General features: G+C 40.5%; 3 protein-coding genes and 1 long non-coding RNA gene across 11 annotated transcripts; 3 read left to right on the top strand and 1 right to left on the bottom strand.

The window, feature by feature from the left end:
• Positions 1-4,765: 4,765 nt before the first annotated feature.
• On the top strand, positions 4,766-9,091 carry LOC116213536 (3-hydroxy-3-methylglutaryl-coenzyme A reductase 1-like). The gene is made up of 4 exons (XM_031548526.1): positions 4,766-5,871; positions 6,456-6,637; positions 7,703-8,049; positions 8,316-9,091. The coding sequence occupies exons 1-4, from the start codon at positions 4,880-4,882 to the stop codon at positions 8,556-8,558; spliced, it is 1,764 nt and encodes a 587-aa protein (XP_031404386.1). The 5' UTR covers positions 4,766-4,879; the 3' UTR covers positions 8,559-9,091.
• A 1,671-nt stretch (positions 9,092-10,762) lies between these two features.
• Positions 10,763-12,870, top strand: LOC116213539 (cinnamoyl-CoA reductase 2-like). The gene is made up of 6 exons (XM_031548535.1): positions 10,763-10,991; positions 11,101-11,270; positions 11,609-11,794; positions 11,905-12,091; positions 12,258-12,447; positions 12,555-12,870. Exons 1-6 carry the CDS (start codon positions 10,778-10,780, stop codon positions 12,685-12,687), a joined length of 1,080 nt encoding a protein of 359 aa, XP_031404395.1. The 5' UTR covers positions 10,763-10,777; the 3' UTR covers positions 12,688-12,870.
• Positions 12,871-14,478: 1,608 nt separating this feature from the next.
• Positions 14,479-19,651, top strand: LOC116213537 (cinnamoyl-CoA reductase 1-like). Of its 8 annotated transcripts, XM_031548533.1 has the most exons (8): positions 16,144-16,245; positions 16,952-17,149; positions 17,270-17,701; positions 17,808-17,977; positions 18,315-18,500; positions 18,611-18,797; positions 18,964-19,153; positions 19,261-19,651. In XM_031548533.1, exons 3-8 carry the CDS (start codon positions 17,575-17,577, stop codon positions 19,391-19,393), a joined length of 993 nt encoding a protein of 330 aa, XP_031404393.1. In that variant the 5' UTR covers positions 16,144-16,245; positions 16,952-17,149; positions 17,270-17,574; the 3' UTR covers positions 19,394-19,651. The 8 variants fall into 8 exon arrangements, with proteins under 8 accessions (XP_031404389.1, XP_031404394.1, XP_031404387.1 ...); XM_031548529.1 differs by lacking the exons at positions 17,808-17,977; positions 18,315-18,500; positions 18,611-18,797; positions 18,964-19,153; positions 19,261-19,651 and adding exons at positions 14,479-14,859; positions 14,967-15,136; positions 15,370-15,555; positions 15,665-15,836 and having other exon boundaries at positions 16,114-16,245; positions 16,960-17,170; positions 17,270-17,398; XM_031548527.1 differs by lacking the exons at positions 17,808-17,977; positions 18,315-18,500; positions 18,611-18,797; positions 18,964-19,153; positions 19,261-19,651 and adding exons at positions 14,513-14,859; positions 14,967-15,136; positions 15,370-15,555; positions 15,665-15,836 and having other exon boundaries at positions 16,114-16,245; positions 16,960-17,149; positions 17,270-17,562.
• A 462-nt stretch (positions 19,652-20,113) lies between these two features.
• LOC116213544 lies at positions 20,114-23,124 on the bottom strand. The gene is made up of 3 exons (XR_004158109.1): positions 22,925-23,124; positions 21,563-21,630; positions 20,114-20,397 (listed from the first exon to the last, which is right to left on the bottom strand). It is a non-coding gene; the product is annotated as an uncharacterized LOC116213544 (long non-coding RNA).
• Between the last annotated feature and the right edge of the window lie 648 nt (positions 23,125-23,772).

Raw genomic sequence — 23,772 nt, 5'->3', positions numbered from 1 at the left:
CATCTCTTTACTTTCGTCGAGCCACCACTTAAGTCCCTCGTCAATTTTTGCCATCAATTTGGCTTACACGTTAGGGTTCCATTGATCAACTTAGTCCTTGCCGTCAATGCCACTAACGGATGTCTGATGTGGATGCCTTGTTAGACAAAACGGTGTCAAAAAAATAATTTTTTAATATGAATTCCCAAAACAACGTCGTTTTAACAATTTTTTGAAACAATTAGTCATTACCATTATTATTTTATTTTTCTTTTACGTTGAGGGAAGAGGAAATAGTCACTGTCATCCTTTTACTTTCCCCGAACCACCGCTTTAGTCCCTCATCATTTTTTGCCACCAATTTGCCCTAAATGTTGGGTTCCGTCTATTAAGGGGGGCAGTGGCCGGTCGGGGAAGCCCCAGCCGGTTTCCCCCCTTCCGAATCCCTCTGTTACTCTTTCGCTGAGGGTGATGTTGTTGATCGAAGGAAGAGATGCATTAGCTTGTTGGAGATGAGGAGGCTGCTCGAAAGGGCTTGTGGCTGAGCTATTACGATGGAGGAACACCATAAAGGGATTGAAGAGATGACCTGAAACTCGCTATAGCTCTCAGGTAAGGGAAATTGAGGCTACTCGATAGAGCTGGACATGAGGCTGAACTAGGGGTCTAGTCCAGGCTTCCTTAAACCTAGTGCTCTGCTTTCCTCTAATTCAGTTATTCCTCTACCCAACTCCGAGGTAGGCTCTGTTAAGAGCTTCCTCGTATGCGCAGTAACGATGCCTCCTATTTTACAAAGGGAATGTCCTTTCCTGGTAACCTTTGTCATCGTCGGTTCCAAAAGGGACCAATCCAAGATCATATAGTTTCTCGACAATAGCCCCCAACATAGCAACTAATTTCCGAACTAAATAACCGCGAAATCATCAAGAAAGGGGCGCAATACCTCATTCATGACTCTAATGAATGTCGTCGAGTAATATCCTGTATTTTTCTTTTTTGTTAGTGAAATTCTTTTTCCAATCCATGAATATAATTTGAATGGACGATTCACGAATCATCGACTTCCCCCAAAAACCATTGATTGAGAGCTAGCTTGAAGAAGCGGAGTACACTGAGGCGGCGATATACTAGGTGGAACCGAACTTGGCGGTTGAGATTGAGAGAGAACTGAGAGAGAGAGAGAGAGAGAGAGAGAGAGAGAGAGAGAGAGAGAGAGAGAGAGTTGGAGGAGGGCTTGGTCGGAGTCCCACCGAAGAAGATGAGATGAGGTTGTCAAGGTGATGAAGTCGTGCCGAAGATGCCGCTAGAGTTCGAGTGCCTGGCCGTTGCCCCCTTGATAGATGGAACACCAATGTTTGGGCCAAATTGGTTGTAAAAATTGATGAGGGACTAAAGTGGTGACTCAAAAAAAAGAAAATGATGACAGTGACTGTTTTCTCTTGCCTCAACTTAAAAGAAACATAAAAAATAATAATGGTAGTAATTAATTTTTCAAAAAATTGTCAAAACAAGGTCGTTTTGGAAATTCAGATTAAAAAATTATTTTTTGACACCGTTTTGTCCAACAAGGCAGTCACATTAGATATCTGTTAGTGGCATTGACGACATGGACCAAATTGATCGACGGAATCCCAACGTGTAAGCCAAATTGACGGCAAAAATTGATGAGGAACTTAAGTGGTGACTAGGTGAAAGTACATGAATGACAGTGATAGTTTTCACTATATTTTATCCAAAAAATCGAAAATTATGCCGTGGTTCGCTTGAAAGTGGTTATTATGACGATAAGGATTTCATTCATATGCGTGGATTTTTCTAGTGGTCCCTAGTAGTAATAGAAACCCTGTCGATTTATATATATATATATATATATATATATATAAATTAAGATTGAAGCACTACTATATATTTGAAAAGGCAATTAAAAAAGGAAAAAAAAGAAAGACAATAAAAAGAGGAAAAGAGAAAAGATTTTCGTTTTTGCTATATCACTTATATAAGTAGTTTGTTTGGATCGAGAGTTAATGGAGGATTATAGGAAAAGGTAAAGAGGGAGTTTTTTCGTGTTTCATTTATTCTCTCTAATCCGCGCGATCTAAACGAGTTGGCTAAGGAAATTTCCAGTCCCTGCTGCCTATACGCGCGCGCGCACACACACATATATATGTGTATGTATATGTGTGTATATATAGTGTATAAATTGTTATTTGTAAGATATCTGTACATGCACATACATCCATATTTTAAATCGCCAATCCTTTTACAGTATCACGAAACATCCTCTGTAAAATTTGTTAGACCATTTACTATTCTAATTAGCTACAAATTATTTCGATGAATTTCGAATTTTTACACACATAAAATTCGATAGTGCGATTAGCCAGTTGCGTAGTTATTCAAAATCATTTTTAAGTTCATCACCTATGAAGGTGCAAAGTATCTTTTTCTTGAGAAAGATACCGAAGAAGGAAAGAGGATCATTTCCTTGAATGTCCAGACAAATATATACAGAAATCTCCATCCATTGATTATTGATAATCGATAGTGTATAGCCAATTGTGGAGATTTTCAATTAAGCATTCATGTCTCGTCCATGGACAGTCGAAACCAATGAATCCCCCTCGAAATCGATCGATGCGTGTTACCATACATACATGTAGGTTAATGCATCTTTACTGCAGAACAATTGTGAGATTCTTGTCGATATTATGCTCTAATTCAACTGACGTATTATTCTTTTGGTTGATCTAATGGCCATATTATTAATGTAAAGGGAATAAAACAAAAACGAAAAGGTGTTTTCTTCTTTCTTTGTTTAATCCCCAATCCCCACCACCACCAACTAATCCACAGTGCTTTCCGAGTAAAATTATGAACTAAATCAAAGAAGATGTAACGTAATAATAGACGTCATTACTTAATAATTAAGAAATTTCATATCGGTACCAATATTCTTTTATTATTAATTATTATGATATTATAATTTTTATTTTATTGTATTCAACTTGTGAGTGTCACCTATATAACCGAGTAAGACACCTATAACCGAGTAAAATTACTGAACCATCCCTAATACCAATTAAGCTAAAGCACCATTTGACAGACGGGGAATCATTTCGGAATCATTCTCCCTTTTGAGGTCCTCTTCGTTGTTTCTTCTCTGTAACCCATGTGATTGCTTGAGGGCCTACCCGCAATTTCCTTTGATTTAGATCGAGAGAATGAGTGAAAGGGTCATTCCAAAAACAGAAAGCCGGGAGGCGACTAATTTTCAATGTACAAGAGTCAATGATCTTAAATTATCAAATGATTAAAGCGATTCGGTACATCTTTTTCTGAAAGGGTCATTTCAGAGAAAGAAAGGATCATTCCAGAAAAAGAAAGCAGAGATGTGACTAATTTTCAAAGTACAAGAGTCAATGATCTTAAATTATCAAATGATGAAAGTGATTCGGTGCATCTTTTTCTTAAATAATAAAATATTGAGTTTGAATGTAAAAATTTAATCTACACTTGGGAGAGTTTTTCTCTCAGTGATGGATTAGATTCAAATTTGAATTAATAATGACTTATTGAATTTTTTGATATCGAGTGGTGCTGATGGAAAAAAAAAGTACGTTTAGAATAAGAATGTGTAGTGTATAATACATTTTTTTCTAAAGTCAATGAGTTTTTGAATTCAATTTTCGTTAATAGAACTTTTCTTACCCTTTATTTTCCTTTTATTTTCGTTAAGACAAATGATTCATGGTTTTGTATGGCTGACTATCAGTGACAACCTCTTATGTTACATAATCATGTCGCGAGATGTACTTGACTCTGCTGTGACGTGCCATATTGCAAGTAAGATGTGATACTTGATATATATTGATCGGCAATAGGTATTGTTATCGTGTTCTAGATCGAAGCTCTCTGGTAATTTTACTCGATCATGTACTCGGATCACCGAGACCGTGCAAGCAAACTCAAGATGTCATGAACCAACTAATGTTTCTTGAATTCATCAAACTATTGCTAGTCATCTCCATTTCAAATAGACCTTTTAACAAGTTCATGGTGGGATGTCCTCAATAATAATAATAATAATTTAATATTTATCTTTTTATAAGAGATGTTCATGGACCAATACGAGAACTGCACTTGCAAATTGTTGATTAACTAGGTTATTCTTTTTTTTTAAAAAAGTATAAAGTTAATTACGTCAATCAAAATTCGTCGGGACCCAAGAAGGAGATCGGCCACTAATGCATATTCCAAAAATTTTACCAAAAAAGTCTAATAACATTCAATCCTTGCAAAGTTTAGGAGGGGGCCCCACACAGTTCTGAGATTCAAGTGGTGGGAAGAAGGAAATCAAACCAAGCCACAAACAAGTCTTATAGGATTTATCACATGCGCGTCACGTGAGGGGTCCCGCGTGAGCAACGACCTAAGAGGGGCACTATACGACCGACAGTGGCGCACTCGCTTCGCCCGCCTCCCTCCCGCGTCACACGTGGCAGCCCTTCCTGGGTCCCGCCACCCTCGCCAGGAGCATCTATCAAGAGAAAATATTGGATGAGTAAATTACCCACCCAATTTTTTCTCATCTATCAGGTGGTTTTGCTTCGCTGACTCATCATCCTACCGCGAGTAGCAGGCCGTCACGTGGACCAGTTGTCAGCGCATTCCCGTTGGTGGACCGCAAGTTCAAGCGTAAATCGCAGCAATTGGCTGAATCAACGACTGCGTTGAACAGCTGGAAGCACCGGATTATTTCCTCGTACCTATAAAGGCTCCTCCCGGAACTCCTTAGCTCCCGTCCATTCCTCCCCGTCGCCAGCTCACATCCCCTCCGGCTCCGGTTTCTCTCCCTCCCCGATTTCTCCCCTCTCTCCGCCCTTCACCGCCGGACCCGGCAATGGACGTCCGCCGGAGGCCCCCGAAGCCTCCCCGGTCCTCCACCGCCGCGCAAGGGGCTACGCTCCACCAGCACCGCCGCAGCAACCACCAGAGAAGCTCGTCGTCCCCCGCCGCCCTCGATCCCCCTTCTCCCAAAGCCTCGGACGCGCTCCCGCTCCCTCTGTACCTCACCAACGCCATCTTCTTCACCCTCTTCTTCTCCGTCGCCTACTACCTCCTCCACCGGTGGCGGGACAAGATCCGCAACTCCATCCCGCTCCACGTCGTCACCTTCCCCGAGATCGCCGCCATCGTCTCCCTCATCGCGTCCTTCATCTACCTCCTCGGCTTCTTCGGGATCGACTTCGTGCAGTCCTGCATCTCCCGAACCTCGCACGACGCCTGGGACCTCGATGACCTCATCGACGAGCAGCCACCCTCCAACCTCTGCTGCACCAACGCCATTTCGCCACAACCTCCGATGCCCAAGCTAATCGACCCTGAACCGATTGTCTCCACCATCTCCTCAGCTGAGGATGAGGAGATTGTGAAATCAGTCATCGATGGGACGATCCCATTCTACTCTCTCGAGTCCAAGCTCGGGGACTGCCACCGCGCTGCCTCGATCAGGCGCGAGGCGCTGCAGAGGATGACCGGCCGGTCCCTCACTGGGTTGCCGCTTGATGGGTTTGACTACGAGTCTATTTTGGGGCAATGTTGCGAAATGCCGGTGGGTTATGTTCAGATTCCAGTGGGAATCGCGGGTCCGCTGCTGCTCGATGGGTTTGAGTACTCGGTCCCGATGGCCACCACTGAGGGGTGCCTCGTGGCTAGCACGAACAGGGGGTGCAAGGCGATCCATGTGTCCGGTGGGGCCACGAGCGTGCTGCTGAGGGATGGAATGACCAGGGCGCCAGTTGTCAGGTTCGGCTCCGCGAAGAGGGCTGCGGAGTTGAAGTTCTTCTTGGAAGATCCCGTCAATTTTGAAACCCTCGCCGTTGTCTTCAACAGGTCAGCTTTCGCCCATTCTGTCCTTGTCTCGAATACGTTCTGGATTTTATATTCGCAGCTGCTGACAGGTTACATAGATTTTCCCGTGAACTAAGTCTTACGTTGTTGGCTTCTTATTTGGGGACATGATTGGGATCTACGGTGTTTGTTGGCCATAAAGGGTGTGAAGATACCAACGAAAGTTTAAGCAACCTGAAAGCAATTATATGTTGCTTTGAGATTTTATATCTTGGGGTTGTTCTTTTTCCCTGCTGATTTTCATTTTCAATCTGATTTTCTTTTTTGGGGAATTTGTGGTAGCTGAATCTTGCGTATGAGGCGGCTTGATTAAGCCCCACACTTGGGTTTGATAGGATTTGACTGACATTTGATAATGACGTAATTTCTGATGTTGACATTTAGAAGTTGGTGAGGATGTTGATTTCGCAGCAAACTTCGGACTCTGTAATTTAATCACCCGGGAATTATAGCTCAGATTGAATGAAGAAATGAACTAATCCGATTTCTTGTTTTCATTCTGCAATTGTATTTAGAGCTTGGGCTATTGTTGGTGTGGAATTGATCGTCGATTCCTTTTGGTGCAGGTCAAGTAGGTTTGGTAGGCTCCAGGGTATTCAATGCGCTCTTGCTGGGAAGAATCTTTACATGAGATTCAGCTGCAGCACGGGTGATGCCATGGGGATGAACATGGTGTCAAAGGGAGTCCAGAATGTGCTGGATTTCCTCCAAAGTGACTTTCCAGACATGGACATCATTGGAATTTCTGGTAAGGTTTCTGCTTGTCCTGTTTTGACATTTTCAGATCGCTTTCTTGTTTTGAATTGATTGCTGGCTGTCAAATCTTCATATCTTGGGCACTAGCTGTTATTCCTCAATGTGTGTATTAGGTTAAGAGATCTTTAATCCAGCCTGTCATGGTCAGCAAATTTAGCAAACGTGGATTACTTTTAATATCTAATAAATGTGGTTCTGCATTTCCTCTGGGCAGTAATTTAATTGGTGGTTGTGGGAACATGGCATGTGGCTTGTATTATTGAACCTTTGTGGTTTTTCACTGCCCGGATTGTTCCTCATTTTGTCCACTGCAGAAGGGCCCATATTTCTATTAATAGTTCTTGTTATTGGTTTATATGGTTCTAATAAACCAACATTAAATTCTATTATCCTAAATAATGTACTATGCCAAAAAAAACCTCTTTGGAAATGTAAAGATATTTCAGAAAATGAGAATGTTGTCTTCTCCAATGTGTTAATTCTTTCGCTGTTCTTTAAGGGAGAGATCGATATGATCTCAAGTTCGGCCAAAACATAATGATTATCGTTTACACTATTCTTAGCCTGAAGTAAATATAGGGACCATTGAATTTAGATATGAGGATTAGCAATAAGATTGGCATTTTGTCTTAGACATTAGTCGCTGTCCATCTGCTCATCCAAAATGGATGGTCATCCTTTCATGGTTGTAAAAGAAATGTTGGGTTTTTTTCCATCGCTGTTCTAATGGTGATATGATAATGCTTTTTATTGATTAATAAGCTTTTATTATTTGAGCTCCATGTCTACTTCTTGATGTTGATGAGATTTGACATCAGAACTTACATTGGTAAACAGGTTCTGATGCTGCAATTTCACCATTGTCCTGATTTTCTTTCCTTGTTGAAGCTACTTGGCTATCACCATCACCTTCAACTTTGACCTTGTTTTACTTGGTTTTCATGGTTAATGTATTTCCATTTGAGGGGTACTCGAGCTGGTTTTACAACGACCTTCTTAGTAGTAGACTAGTAGTTCTGGTTCTTTTTCTCAGCATTAACCTTTATCTATCTAACAGGCAACTTCTGCTCCGATAAGAAACCTGCTGCCGTGAACTGGATCGAAGGGAGGGGGAAATCAGTTGTTTGCGAGGCAGTAATCAAGGAGGAGGTGGTAAGGAAGGTGCTGAAAACGGATGTAGCTGCCTTAGTTGAACTCAACATGCTGAAGAATCTCACAGGTTCAGCTGTAGCTGGCGCTCTTGGTGGATTCAATGCTCATGCGAGCAACATCGTGTCTGCCATATATATTGCCACTGGCCAGGACCCAGCCCAAAACATTGAGAGCTCTCACTGCATTACTATGATGGAAGCTGTCAATGAAGGAAAGGATCTCCACGTCTCTGTCACCATGCCTTCTATCGAGGTCTAGTAGCTGAGACTTAATGCTTCGTGCTTTCTGTTTCTCGAACCATATGAAAGATGAAGTGAGCAAAAATGGGAGGTCGCATTATAGGATGTGTTTTCATATGAATTGTTTTCTCTTCTCTTGGAATCAAAATAAATTCGAAGAAAAGTGAAATTTGGATGCACATTGTCGCTACTCACTAGAGAACACAACACATTTGAATGTAGATAGTCCTGTTAAATGAGTTCCCAATCTAACAGTCTAATGGCTCCTAACTGTTATAGGTTGGCACAGTCGGAGGGGGGACCCAGCTTGCATCTCAGTCTGCTTGTCTGAATTTGCTTGGCGTGAAGGGAGCAAGCAAGGAGTCACCCGGAGCTAACGCGCGGCTCCTGGCCACTATTGTGGCAGGGGCAGTCCTTGCAGGCGAGCTGTCCCTCATGTCCGCAATTTCTGCGGGGCAGCTCGTGAGGAGCCACATGAAGTACAACCGATCTAGCAGGGACGTGACCAAAGTCGCCGCCTAACTGAAGGGGCGAAAAAAGGATTCGGTCCTCCGGAAAATCAAGCGAATGGAGACGTAATAATGTGATTAAACGATAAACAGAAGGCCTAGTTCTCAGAGCTGAATCCTCCATGTGAGTTCCCCTTATGTCTCTCTCATTTAGCTGTAAATGCCTTAGAAAGAAAGAACAGCCTCACATGGGCTAGTCGTGTACTGCTTGGCTCCTCCCTCCTCTCCCCTCAAACGAGCATATCTTAAACCAGCCGCACCCATGACCGTGAAGGCCGTAGCCGCCCCTGCCAACCCCGAGTTGTCTGTAATTCTGTCAGTGACTGTGTTGTGTGTTATTAATTGTTCGAGATTTTTTTTTTAAATTTTTTTTGTTTCCTTCGGTAGCTGTCGTTGCATCTGTACTGTTGTTATATATGTACTGTAGTTGCGATGTTTTGTGCAGTTGGGGACCATATTTTGAGTGTTTTTGGAACTGCTCTGATTGATCGTATCAATTTGGGGGAACCATTCTCTTCTCTGTGAGATTTCATTTATATTTCTTCACATGTCTTCTGTCCCCCCATCAGTTTCTTGTGTAGATTTCTTTCCGGTGTTCCCGCTGGAATGTGTCACTGATCCATCCGTGAGGTGGCGGTCTGGTCGTCTAATGGCATAGGCTGTTAAATGAAACGTGAATAATGGGTCCTGATGGGATCTTATGCAAATCTGTGTCCACCGCTTGAATATATTTGGTTATCCGCTTTGCATTTTTTGCTGTAAATCTTACGGATAGGGTCAGAGTCGATCCAAGTGAAGATCTATCCCTTAGCCTGAATTTGATTCTAATTAAATGAATAATCTGCAGTCTGTCCTGTCATAGGAAATGAGCTCATTTTCAGCTAGTTAAAATTTCACAGATTCGGGAAAAATTCGAGACAGTTATTCTTTTTCTTTTTTTGTTTGATTTATTTGAATGATCTTAGTCCATCCCTCCTCTTATTTAATAAGATACATATTAATAATAAGAAACATATCATTAAAAAATTTATTATTTTAAATATAATAAGACTCTGATAAATAACGAAAATTATCTTACTAAACAGTAATAAGAGTCTCCGTGAAATTCATTCTTTTTTTTTGTTTTTGTTTTAAATAGCCTCCGTATTCTAGCAACACTCTTCCATGTGAGAGTGCAAGTGGACAAAAGTGGCCGACTCCTCCATGTGAGAAGGGACCCACCTACTGAAACTAAGCGCAATCAAAGTGAATCCATGTCAGACGTTACGTACATACATTACATACATAAGGTCTGTCAACATAATCGGCATTCAATGTCGCAACTGTGCCTAACGGAGTGGTCAAACCATCGACTGATCAGACATGGACTGTTGGAGCATTGTTTGATCATAAATACACGGCATTAATGAATCGACAACCATTATAACACGTACGAGTTGCAGGCTGCTGCCTTTGGCGAATGACTGATTCCTTCAAAAGCTTCCCAACACTCGGCAGATGCTTTCCGGTTCTTATGGAGCACGGCGGATCGCGAGCTGACCCATAACTGATGTGTTTTAATAAGATTGACAAGTCCATTAACAAAGGCCTGGAGAGGCCGAATAGATCTCTTGCAGTGGCATTAGCCTTCACGAACAAGGTCATTGAATGATCACGGTTTGCCGTTGGCCGTTTTTGGCATCAGTTTTTTCCCCTGATAGACATACCTGATCTAGAAAGTCCGCAACTGATCTTCCCTCATCTATATCATCAAATTGCTCAAAATGTCTAGAATTCCCAATCTTATGCCCTGCAGATTTGGAGGAAATCGATGTCTACGCACGTAAATCCTGAACTTGCAAACCAATGACTGGTTTTATACCAGCCCGGGAAAGGAAAAGAGCGGTAAAACGAAAAATCTAGTCCCATTAGCTCTTTTTTATTCTTTTACGGTCACACCTTTATCTGGTTGGCTCTGGTTTTTCCGAGGGACATGCGAAGTGTACTTCAGTCGATATATTTTTGTTACAATGTTAAGTCCTGCATAATTGTTTGTATATTTGCTTCTTTCCCCAATCTCCAATTTACTGAATTTCTTTTATCTTAACATATTTAATTAATTAATTTTTGAACGCGACGATTTAATTAAATATTTCGGGGGAAGACTTATTCTACTTTTTCTTTTCATTGGATAAGAAGTGAAAAATTATTTATTTACTTAGTAAAAAAGGGTCACCATTCACCGATGCAGAGATGCGGATAAGAAGGTTGGCAGCAGACAAGTTGTCGTTAGGAAAATATACAATACAGTACCAAGAGGCAGAGAGACTGTTGGCAACGGAGATGGAAATGGAGATGGAGAAGAAGAGAGTGTGCGTGACGGGTGCTGGAGGCTTCGTGGCATCGTGGATTGTCAAGCTTCTCCTCTCTAAGGGCTACATCGTCCATGGAACCGTTCGAGACCCCGGTGAGTAACAGTAACCTTCTTCTTGTTCTTCTTCCTCCTTCTGTTTCTTTACCTTTCGTGCTGTGGCGGTGCTCTGCTGTTTGAAACATTTAATGTGTTGTGGGTGCAGGGGAGGAGAAGTACGCCCACTTAAACAAGCTCGAGAGAGCATCCTACAACCTTAAACTGTTCAAGGCTGATCTGTTGGACTATGGCTCTCTCGTGTCAGCAATTGCAGGATGCACCGGTGTCATCCACGTCGCCTGCCCGGTCCCTACTTCCACTCTATCCAATCCCGAGGCAAGATCAGCCAAAAACAATTGGCTTTGCATCCCGAGTTTTCTGATTAGGACATAAATTGAGAAATGGCGTCTCGTGCCACTAAAAACTTGAATTAGTAAAAGGACGCCCATCTATATCATAACTGGCTTGGACTGACTAGGAGCTGTGGGAAAGGAAAGCTGATGCCGTTTAACTCTTTCTACATACTTCCTTTGTAGGACATTTGGTCTATCTGTTGGCTCAGGCCATTTAGGATTTTAGATGGACTTGCAAGTTGTTACCAGCATTGTTGATAGCAGTATGCTCGGTAAGGATTACATTTTTCTGTGTTTTCTAACACCGGCAACTTGTCACAGGTGGAAATGCTTGAACCAGCCGTAACGGGGACACTCAATGTTCTCAGGGCATGCTCCGAAGCAAAAGTTAAGCGGGTTGTCTACATCTCTTCTACTGCTGCTGTGGTGAAGAATCCTAAGTGGCCCGAGGACCGGGTGAAGGACGAGACTTGCTGGTCTGACAGAGAATACTGCAGGGCCACTGAGGTTAGAACTCGACTATAAACTCGAATTTCCATATTTTTGCTTGCCGAGTTATGTTCATTTGCCTCTATGATTTTTGGTAAATTTTTGTTCTTTTTTTGGCTTGTTCGTAGAACTGGTACTTCCTTGCCAAGACTGAAGCAGAAAGCATCGCTTTTGAATACGGGAAACAAAAGGGGCTGGATGTTGTTGCAGTAAATCCAGGCTTTGTATTTGGGCCAGTTATGCAACCTATATTGAACTTCAGCACCTTGCTCCTCCTAAAGTTTGTGAAGGGCGTCTATATTCAGATCGAACCAGGTATTTTTGCAATAACTGAGCCTATCACGCGCATTGATCTATTTCCTTGAAAAGTTTATACTGGGCGAAAAGATCTATGCACATGGGTATTAAACAAAGTTTAGTCTCATTAGAAAAAAGAAAATCCGGTTGTACATATGGGCGTCTCACTTGGGAAGATCTACAGGTGACGTGGATGGTGTTCCCAACATGCTCTGGGGCATAGTGGACGTACGAGATGTTGCTGATGCTGTATTGTTGGCGTACGAGAAACCTGAATCAGAAGGCCGATACATTTGTGTGGCATACAATATCACGATCAAAGATTTGACTGAAAAACTGAAGAGTCTGTATCCGGACCAGACTTACTTGGAGAAGTAAGTTTCTCCACTCGATATGTATGAATTAGTCTATCTATCAAGGAGCCTCGTTGCAGATCTTCTGAAAGTCTAGGCTAAAAGACTGTTGATCTCCTTTTTGGCAGTTTCGGTGAGGATGATTGCAAATACAGGGTGACCTCCGAGAAGCTGCAGAAGCTGGGGTGGACTTACAGGCAGCTTGAGGAAATTCTCGAGGACTCAATCGAGAGCTACAAGAAGGCAGGACTACTCGATTAATTATGAAACTTCTCCAGTCGGTCGGCAAATTTCGGGAACTTCTTTTACTGCTCTGTCCTATATGTTGCCCTGGCAACAAAAATGGGATTAATGTTTCTTAAGTTAGAAGTCTGATTCTAGTCTCTTTTGGCGATTCTCTGTTACTTATGATTTGAGAAATGAACAAAAGACAGTTAACACGAACGATAGGCTTCCAACTTCGAAAGGCAAAGTATTAAGTAAAACGATCCGTCAACAAATTGGCCTCGACTGCTGCCTCCCTAATTGTGTCCCTAAAGCAGTTCCTCGATCTGCCCGAGTAACAATGGACGGCGAGGACAAGCGGCATGGCTTTGCTTTTGGTGAAATATGAGGTCGAGCAATTGAAGTAACATAATGGCATTATAATTCGAGCATATTGTTATCATAGACATAGGATGGATGAACAGACTGTTACAATACATACAGTTATGTAGTTAACTACAGATACTGCAGTGCAGTTATTCGAAAATGGAATTATAGTAAATTACAAACGTAATCATGTGGTTAGCTAACTATAAATACAATCAGCCGTTAACTGAAAATGGTCTCATGCAATCTCAGAATTAGCGTAATGTGGGTCCTGATGGAATCTTCAGCAAATCTTATGGATGGGGTCAGTGTCGATCCAAATGAAGATCTATTCCTTAGACTGAATTTGATTCTAATTAAATGAATAATCTGCAGACTCTCCGTCATAGGAAAAGAGCTCATTTTTAGCTAGCTAAACTTTCACATAATCGGGGGAAAATTTGAGACAATGATTCTTTTTCTTTTTTTGTTTAATTATTGAATGATCTTAGTCTATCCCTCCCCTTATTTAATATGATACTTACTAATAATAAGAAACTCGTTATTTTATAAAAATTTTTTTATTTTAAATATAATAAGACTCTTATAAATAATACAAATTATTGTAAGAACCTTATGTGTTTCGGAGGAGTTTCCGTGAAACTTAAGGAGCCTTCGTATCCTAGCAACACCCCTCTATATATGAAGATAGTCGGATGGGTTAGTCTCAGATGGCAGCTTGAGCCTATATATCCCTATAAGAGTGCAAATGGACAAAAGTGGCTGTCTCCTCCATATGAGAGGGGACCCACCTACTGAAACTAAGCGCATTCAAAGTGAATCCATATCAGACGTTACGTACGTACATTACATACATGCGGTCTGTCAACATAATCGGCATTCATTGTCGCAACTGACAGCTGTGCCTAATGGAAGTTCCTTGATCGATCCTGCCAAGTAACACAGATGGCTAGGGTAGGACCATTGGCATAACGAGTGGTCAAACCATCGACTGATCAGACATAGACTGTTGGAGCATTGTTTGATCATAAATACGCAGCATTAATGAATCGACAGCCGTTATAACACGTATGAGATTCACCAGGATGTCAAGCATAGTCACACGGTAGACTACAAACATAATCACCATCAGCCGAGTGGGAAATTTCCAAATTAGCTTAAGACGAATCAGATCATAGTATACGTATAGGTTTGATATGTCAGAATATAATGAAATCTCTTATCTGAAATAAGATATAATAATTTTGAGACAGAAAATGTGATTTTTTATTTTTTATTTTTGTTGAACTTCAAAATATAAAAGAACTTAACTTATATTTACCAAAAAAAAGAAAGAGCGTAACTAATTAATATATTGAACAAATTTACTAAAATGTCATCTAGTTGAAATGGTGGAATGATCATTATCTAACTATTTTGGAAGAAATGCTCATTTCAACAAGCCGATCAAAAAATGTTAACATAATCGAATGTACATTTCAACTTACAAGAATGACACCAAATATGTACCAAAAAAAAAAAAGAATGACACCAAAAAAGAAATAGAATCGAAAATGGGTAAGACCGTTCCATTCCAACCTCATTGGCGTTCATTCATGCGCACCAAATGCAATCTAAATGTGTGGCATAACAAATGCAACCTAAACGGAAAGAGGATAAAGGGATTCACCGTTGCACCAGATGCTCTCTCTTTACGTCGGATAGAGAATGAAAATGGAGATGGAGATGGGGTGGAGAAGAAGAGAGCGTGTGTGACGGGTGCGGGAGGCTTCATTGCTTCGTGGATCGTCAAGCTTCTCCTCTCTAAGGACTACATCGTCCACGGGACCGTTCGAGACCCCGGTGAGTATATAACAGCAACCTTCTTATTCTTCCTCTGTTTCTTCACTTGTAATGCGGCGGCTGTGCTATGTATGTTCTTTGAAACATATGATCTATTGTGCGTGCAGAGGACAAGAAGTACGCCCACTTGAACAAGCTCGACGGAGCACCCGACAACCCTAAACTCTTCAAGGCCGATTTGTTGGATTATGACTCTCTCCTGCCGGCCATCGCGGGATGCGCTGGAGTCATCCACGTTGCCTGCCCGGTCCCTACCTCGGCTCTTGCCAAACCCGAGGCAAGATCACACAAAACCGTTGTTTGTTTATGTCGGTTTCCAGTGTAAAGACAGCATCTCATGCTTCGTGTAGGCGGAGTCCTACATTTTCTGTTTTATAACGGGATTGAGATGGGTGCATAGTACAAGTAATCATTTGAACCTGCAATTGTGTTATCATCATTGTCGATTGTAGTACGCTCCATACGTTCACATGCTTCTCTCTGCTTTCTAACAGGCTTAACTTGCCACAGGTGGAGATGCTTGAACCATCCATGAAGGGGACACTCAATGTTCTCCGGGCATGCACTGAAGCGAAAGTTAAGCGGGTTGTCCACATCTCTTCTACTGCTGCTGTGGTGAAGAATCATAAGTGGCCCGAGGACTGGGTGAAGGACGAGACTTGCTGGTCTGACAAAGAATACTGCAGGGCCACTGAGGTTAGAACTCGACTATAAACTCGAATTTCGATATTTTTGCTTGCCGAGTTATGTTCATTTGCCTCTATGATTTTTGGTAAATTTTTATTCTTTTTCTGCTTTTCCGTAGAACTGGTATCTCCTTGCCAAGACTGAAGCAGAAAGCATTGCTTTCGAATACGGGAAACAAAACGGGCTGGATGTTGTTGCAGTAAATCCGGGCTGGATGCAATCTATATTGAACTTCAGCACCTTGCTCCTCCTAAAGTTTGTGAAGGGCGTCTATATTCAGATCGAACCAGGTATTTTTGTAATAACCGAGCCTATCACGCTCATTGTAACATCCCAATTTTATTCAACTCGGCATATGTACATTTGTATTTTCTTGAAGATTTTGTTAATTACAATTTTTTTTATATAATTATTAATTAGTATTATTTTTGCTTCCGTATAGATAACCTTCGAATTTGCTTTCCATGTGTCCTCCTCTTGTTAAGCTTACTCTTTAAACTCTAATTGGCGAATTTCTTCCGCCGCCTTACTCTTCTCTTTTAAATGGCCTTTCGTCAACTTTTGTAGACAAATTCCATTTTCACAGCCAAACCATTACAAAGAGAGACCTTGAGAGAAAATTGAGGGAAAATTATGGGGAAAATTGTAGAAATGGAAACATTCAGTTCTTGATGTTTGATGTTCGGGGGACTTATCGATGTGAGTAACTTATTCTTAAACTAGTATTTTTATTATCATTCTGTTAGTATTTTGGAACTGCATTGTCATGGCCATGTCAGTGTCACGGATCATGCATGTATTTTTATACGATTGATCATGATATTTGGAAATGAGATAGTGATGTTTGAGTTGTGCAATTGAGATTGATGGGAGTTAGTGAGTCCTGTGGCGTCCTGAGCCAGTTTTAAGCTGAGCAGTAGGAAATGGTTGCTTGGAGCAAAGAGGTTGCCAGTGTGGAGACGCCACTATGGTCAAGAGCCGGGAAGGGGCACAAGGATGATCTGAGTTCGGAAAATCTCGACGATATTTTTATGATATTATTGAATCCATGCTGTGATCCGACTAGTTTAGGTTGTGGTTATTTATTGGGCGTTAAGCTCACCCCCAAAAATATCTTTTCAGTTGTTTTACTGGTCGAAAATGGCGGTGGACCGTGACATTTTATCGGGATTTTTACTCGTCTAATAATTTGTAATTTTTTTGAGTATCCCTAATTTGTATGAAAATTCATTTGTATTTATTTATTTTATGGTGTAATTTTTTTTTGGATTTTACACTCATTGATCTATTTCCTTGAAAAGTATATACTGGGTGAAAAGGTCTATGCACATGGGTATTAAAGAAAGTTTAGTCTCATTAGAAAAAGGAAAATCCGGTCATACATATGGGCGTTTCCCTTGGGAAGATCTACAGGTGATGTGGACGGAGTTCCCAACAAGCTCTGGGTTGTAGTGGATGTACGAGATGCTGCTGACGCTGTATTGTTGGCATTCGAGAAACCTGAATCAGAAGGCCGATACATTTGTGTGGCATACAATATCATGATCAAAGATTTGGCTGAAAAACTGAAGAGTCTGTATCCGGACCAGACTTGCTTGGAGAAGTAAGTTTCTCCACTCGATAAGTACGAACTAGTCTATCTATCAAAGAGCCTCGGTCGCATTTGTTTAGGTTTTGGCTAAAGATTTTCTGTCCAATGACTCTTGGTCTCGTTTTTTGGCAGCTTCGGTGAGGATGAGCACGACTACGTGGTAGGCACCGAGAAGGGCAACCTGATTAACCATGGAGCTCCTGAGGAAACTCTCATCGACTCTATCGGGAGCTGCAAGACCGCAGCAATACTGGATTAACTTATTCTACTTTTTTTTCTTTGGATAAGCGGTGAAAAATTATTTCTGTAACTATACTTAGAAAAAAAGGGATCACCATTCACCAATTCAGAGATGCGGATAACAAGGTTGGCAAGCATACAAGTTGTCTTTAGGAAATTATATAATACAGTTCCAAGAGACAGAGAGACTGTTGGCAATGGGGACGGAGATGGAGATGGAGAAGAGAGTGTGCGTGACGGGTGCTGGAGGCTTTGTTGCATCATGGATTGTCAAGCTTCTCCTCTCTAATGGCTACATCGTCCATGGAACCGTTCGAGACCCTGGTGAGTAACAGTAACCTTCTTCTTGTTCTTCTTCCTTCTGTTTCTTTACCTTTCATGCTGCGGCGGTGCTCTGCTGTTTGAAAAATTTAATGTGTTGTGCTTGCAGGGGGGGAGAAGTACGCCCACTTAAACAAGCTCGAGAGAGCAGCCTACAACCTTAAACTGTTCAAGGCTGATCTGTTGGACTATGGCTCTCTTGTGTCAGCAATTGCAGGATGCACTGGTGTCATCCACGTCGCCTGCCCGGTCCCTACTTCCACAATATCCAATCCTGAGGCAAGATCAGCCAAAAACAAGTGGCTTTGCATCCCGAGTTTTCTGATTAGGACGGTATTGAGAAATGGTGTCTCGTGCAACTAAAAACTTGAATTAGTAAAAGGACGCATATCTATATCATAACTGGCTTGGACTGACTAGGAGCTGCGGGAAAGGAAAGCTGATGCCATTTAACTCTTTCTACATACTTCCTTTGTAGTCCATTCAGTCTATCTGTTGGCTCGGGCCATTTAGGATTTTAGATGGATTTGCAAGTTGTTACCAGCATGGTTGATAGCAGTATGCTCAGTAAGGATTACATTTTTCTGTGTTTTCTAACACCGGCAACTTGCCACAGGTGGAGATGCTTGAACCAGCCGTGAAGGGGACACTCATTGTTCTCAGGGCATGCTCCGAAGCAAAAGTTAAGCGGGTTGTCTACATCTCTTCTGCTGCTGCTGTGGTGAAGAATCCTAAGTGGCCCGAGGACTGGGTGAAGCACGAGACTTGCTGGTCTGACAAAGAATACTGCAGGGCCACTGAAGTTAGAACTCGACTACAAACTCAAATTTCCATATTTTTGCTTGCCGAGTTATGTTCATTTGCCTCTATGATTTTTGGTAAATTTTTGTTCTTTTTTTGGCTTGTTCGTAGAACTGGTACTTCCTTGCCAAGACTGAAGCAGAAAGCATCGCTTTTGAATATGGGAAACAAAACGGGCTGGATGTTGTTGCAGTAAATCCAAGCTTTGTATTTGGGCCAGTTATGCAACCTGTATTGAACTTCAGCACCTTGCTCCTCCTAAAGTTTGTGAAGGGAGTCTACATTCAGATCGAACCAGGTATTTTTGCAATAACCGAGCCTATCACACGCATTGATCTATTTCCTTGAAAAGTATATACCTGGTGAAAAGATCTGTGCACATGGGTATCAAAGAATGTTTAGTCTCATTAGAAAAAAGAAAATCCGGTTGTACATATGGGCGTCTCACTTGGGAAGATCTACAGGTGACGTGGATGGTGTTCCCAACATGCTCTGGGGCATAGTGGACGTACGAGATGTTGCTGATGCTGTATTGTTGGCGTACAAGAAACCTGAATCAGAAGGCCGATACATTTGTGTGGCATACAATATCACGATCAAAGATTTGGCTGAAAAACTGAAGAGTCTGTATCCGGACCAGACTTACTTGGAGAAGTAAGTTTCTTCACTCGATATGTATGAATTAGTCTATCTATCAGGGAGCGTCAGTTGCAGATCTTCTGAATGTCTAGGCTAAAGACTGTTGATCTCGTTTTTGGCAGCTTCGGTGAGGATGATCGCGAATACTGTGTGACCTCCGAGAAGCTGCAGAAGCTGGGGTGGACTTACAGGCAGCTTGAGGAAACTCTCGTGGACTCAATCAAGAGCTACAAGAAGGCAGGACTACTCGATTAATTATGAAACTTCTCCAGTCATCGGCAAATTTTGGGGAGTTCTTTTACTGCTCTGTCCTAAATGTTGCCCTGGCAACAAAAATGGGATTAATGTTTCTTAATTTTGGCAAATTTCGGGAAGTCTGGTTCTAGTTTCTTTGGGCGTTTCTCTCTTACTTATGATTTGAGAAACGAACAAAAGACTGTTAACAAGAACGATGGACTTCCAACTTCGAAAGGCAAAGTATTAAGTAAAATGATCTCAACAGATTGGTGTCGACTGTTTCCTCGATCTGCCCAAGTAACAATTGATGGCGAGGAGAAAGCGGCATGGCTTTACTTTTGGTGAAATATGAGGTCGAGCAACCGAAGTAACATCACGGCATTATAATTCGAGCATATTGTTATCATAGACATAGAATGGATGAACAGACTGTAACAATACACAGTTATGCAGTTAACTACAGATACTGCAGTGCAGCTATTCTAAAAACTAGTGGAATTATAGTAAATTTCAGAAATAATCATGTGGTTAAGCTAACTATAAATACAATCAGCCGTTAACTGAAAATGGTCTCATGCAATCTCAGAATTAGCTTACCCAGATGGTACATGTAATGAGAATGTTCGGTACAATGTCAATGATAGCTGAGGGGCATCGTGTGTTAATGTCCTGCAGAATTGCTTTGATCTTTGTTTCTGTCACGACCCGAAATTTCAGTAAGGTTTCCCTTGTATTTCCTCGAATCCATTATCATATAAGAACTGTTCACATAAAAACTTGAATCCCATAAATTTCCAAAGTACATAACCAATCCATCAACTCTAATAGGTCTATACACTTTTCCTGAGATTTCTTTTTCGCTCTCATATCAGTGATACAACTAAACAAAATTTTCAGGTCGTAACATTTTTAAGTCCATCCTATACACAAGAAAATCTTTCAACTAACTAAGGATTCCTACCTAGTTCTCCGAGCTGATCCCCGATATCAAAAAGTGGTTCCTCCGCGCAATCAGAAGCTATCTGGAAAAACGTATACAGGGTGTGAGCTGCATCTCAGTGAGCACTATATTCCAAAGCAAAATGAATAATATTAAGTGATAAATATATTTTAGACAACCAAACATTCATATAGATAGAAGTAGCATAAGCAAATATTCACCAACACGGCATATTAGACAATACATATAAATGATTACTAAGTTCATTCATCAACAATCAATTGCCCTTATAACCATATAAACTATTATTAGAATTAACCATTAACCAAACATCATCTAGGTCTCATAGCCTAACTAAATCAATTTAGCAAACAACACGGCTTCCACGTAATAATTCGGACAATCATAATAATCATCACATTTACAGCAATCCAACCAAACAAACAATATACAACCCAACCAAATCAATATAGCCATAGGGTTGCGTTCCCTCGCAACAGAGTTGTGACGGTACCGTGACCTCGCACTTCTCACACATATCATTCTCAACTCCCAATATCCATATCTCATAAGCGGGGGCCGCCTATTAACCTCTGGCGGTAAGAGTTGACCTCAATTTGTATTCCGCCGGGTCTTAGCGGCCGATCATGTCCCTTTTTCTACTATGCCGAGTCCAGCGGCCGATCAGGCCCCTATTTATATTCCGCTAGGTCCAGCAGCCGATCATGCCCCTATTTATATTCCGCCGGGTCTAGCGGCCGATCGGGCCCTATTTGTATTCCGCTGGGTCCAGCGGCCGATCTGGCCCATTTTGTAATCCGCCGGGTCCAGCGGTCCCATGACTATAGTCAAACAACAATCACAAACACAATCAGTTGCAACCAGGCCATCACACATCATAAACCCATACCAAATTCTTATTCGCAAATTACCACAACTTCCGTATACACAAATAAATTCCCATCATATTCCCAATTGAATCACATTATCATCATATATTTCTTACACAATCCACATACTCAATCACACTGCATATCCCAAGTTAATGTAAATCACAAAGGCCATATTGCTCATATCCGTTCACACAACATATCAATATCGATTCCTTAATCTAACTACCCCTACATTCATCTTAAATAATTTCTATAATTATAACACACGATTTCACAAGAGAATGGAGTATTCACATATCGTACATACATATATATATATATATATATCATTTCACAATGGAATAAAGTACTCACCGATAACTCCCAAAAATAAATCACGTAGTTCAACTCTTCGAGATACATGGCTTGGGTATACTCCATCCCTGACATATATTAAATTTAACAAGACCAATTTATAAGCATATATCACACCACCAAGTAACTAATCAAACTCTTTGACAGTACGTTTGTTCCTCCTAAAAATTATAAATTATATTACAAACTAATTCTCCATTTCAATATATCTTAGAATAATTTTCATGAAAAAGCAATCCAATACTAGCCTCTAATATGTTTATCTAGCACAATAATAATAATAATAATAATAATGAAAGAAGCACCCCATTAACCTCCATGATCTCTTTATAGTTTTATCTTAGATAAATCTACAGAATAATGCTTCATGGAATGATGCAAGTTATTACCCAACCTTTCCTAATACTCAATTCACCCTTTGATGTCCTCACAATTAATTTAAAAATCTTAAATTATTCCCAAACAAAACCAATTAATCGCATAACATTGTAAACAGTAAAATGAGCAAATTTATAACTAAAATGTTAATAATCTTTTTCACTACTCACTTAATCTCCTCTGAAAACCCATTATCAAGTATAAATAAGTATATGCTTATATATTTCCAACTTAATCTATCCATGGATTTCTCATGATAAAATTCAACTTAACAAAGATAATTTACACCGCACCACTTCCCCTCCTTGCATTTTCATGTATCACGTTATATATATAATGTATATGAGAGCGTATAAGATGCAAGATGTTCGCATAGTAATCATCAATTCACACTAATGGCTAGCCATTTAATTCACCTAAATTTTCAAATGAAATAGTTGCCTAAATCCTGACGAACAGGACCAACAATATGTAACACCTAACACATCAATAATTAAACTGAATTCAAGCTCAATTCTTGTCTTAAGTATGGCTAATGATAAAGGAATCAAAACAAATAGAATCTGAATTTTGTCAAGTCAAACTCAGCTAATTTCCCATGAAAATTGGCCGAGGAGAAGAAACAAATTAAAGAACTGATTACCAAAATAAAAAAAAATTCATCCACTATTATTATTCATCTAGACCCGAACCAACACCGTATTCTCCTTTAAGCCTCACCCCCAGCTTTTACTGCACTCTCTCACTTCCTCCTGCTGCATATTCTCACTTCCCTTTTGATGTCCTGTTCCCGTTCATCTCTGTTCAATTCTTCAATCTCCACCTTACACTTTCTTTTCCACCATCTCTAACCTCTGTTATCTTCTTTAAATTTCCCTTAAGTTGAGCAATTAAATATTCCTTATTCCCAACTCATCAAAGAAAGGATGCAACAAAGTACATAAACTCAACACAAAATTAAATTCAAAAATCTTCAACACATACCTTACTAATAGTCACCCAACAGCCCTAAATCTTCACGTACTCCCTGGTCTGTATATGCCCCCTTTCGAACTAGGCTCAAAGCTCATTCACTCTCTTTTTTTTTATTTTTCCCTTCTCTTTCTCTCGCATATTCTCTCTCTCTCTCTCTCGTGCTCTGTTTCATCTTGTTTTTCCCCACACAGAACAGAAGAAGAAAGAAAAATAAGGAAGTCAATGGCAGTGGGTTTGCTGGGGGAAGGGAGGAAGACCACGTGGGGCCCTTTCTACTTTTTTTTTTTTTAATTGGCTTCAGCAACATATATATATATATATATATATAACGTATGTCTATATATAGGTATGTAAGTGTATGTGTATACATGCTATTTGGCATAAGAAAAAATCAGATCTCACAGTTTCTTTTGCCAATGTCCAACTGCTGAATTAGCACGGGGGTTTGGAAATAATTATTCGTTGGGGGCAGCTCGAGGGCTTTGGAGGCCTAAGGCGAAAGATAAAAACAAGGTTTTTTTTGTTGTAAATAAAACTAGATGAAAATCCGCGTATTGCGCGGACAATTACTAATTAAGGAATTTAATAATAGAAATCCTGAAATATTAAAAATTATTCGTATTGTTAATTAATGTAAATTTTGACCTTAATATATATATATATATGTATTAATGATTAAAGGATTTTCAATTACTAAAACAACAATCATACTAAAACTGGAATAAAGGTCTCATCAAAACAGTCAATATCGAAAAATTAGTTTGAAAAAGAAATTAGTTAAAAAATTCATTCTACAAATCAAAATTCAACCTAAGAATAAGAATAAATAAGAAAAGTTTTATCGTTACTTAAGCGAC

Source organism: Punica granatum, chromosome 7 (genome assembly GCF_007655135.1).
Source record: "Punica granatum isolate Tunisia-2019 chromosome 7, ASM765513v2, whole genome shotgun sequence".
Lineage (NCBI taxonomy): Eukaryota > Viridiplantae > Streptophyta > Magnoliopsida > Myrtales > Lythraceae > Punica > Punica granatum.
This window is presented reverse-complemented; position numbering and strand designations above follow the sequence as displayed.

Bases quoted from the DNA above. Each gene is read 5' to 3' on its own strand.
- LOC116213539 (XM_031548535.1), top strand. From the start codon at position 10,778: ATGCGGATAAGAAGGTTGGCAGCAGACAAGTTGTCGTTAGGAAAATAT. The intron at 11,795-11,904 runs GTTAGAACTCGA...GCTTGTTCGTAG, and splicing joins AATACTGCAGGGCCACTGAG to AACTGGTACTTCCTTGCCAA. The intron at 12,448-12,554 runs GTAAGTTTCTCC...CCTTTTTGGCAG, and splicing joins GACCAGACTTACTTGGAGAA to TTTCGGTGAGGATGATTGCA.
- LOC116213536 (XM_031548526.1), top strand. From the start codon at position 4,880: ATGGACGTCCGCCGGAGGCCCCCGAAGCCTCCCCGGTCCTCCACCGCC. The intron at 5,872-6,455 runs GTCAGCTTTCGC...CTTTTGGTGCAG, and splicing joins CTCGCCGTTGTCTTCAACAG to GTCAAGTAGGTTTGGTAGGC. The intron at 8,050-8,315 runs GTCTAGTAGCTG...TAACTGTTATAG, and splicing joins TCACCATGCCTTCTATCGAG to GTTGGCACAGTCGGAGGGGG.
- LOC116213537 (XM_031548527.1), top strand. From the start codon at position 14,571: ATGGGTAAGACCGTTCCATTCCAACCTCATTGGCGTTCATTCATGCGC. The intron at 15,137-15,369 runs GCAAGATCACAC...AACTTGCCACAG, and splicing joins CGGCTCTTGCCAAACCCGAG to GTGGAGATGCTTGAACCATC. The intron at 16,246-16,959 runs GTGAGTAACTTA...GAAGATCTACAG, and splicing joins TGTTCGGGGGACTTATCGAT to GTGATGTGGACGGAGTTCCC.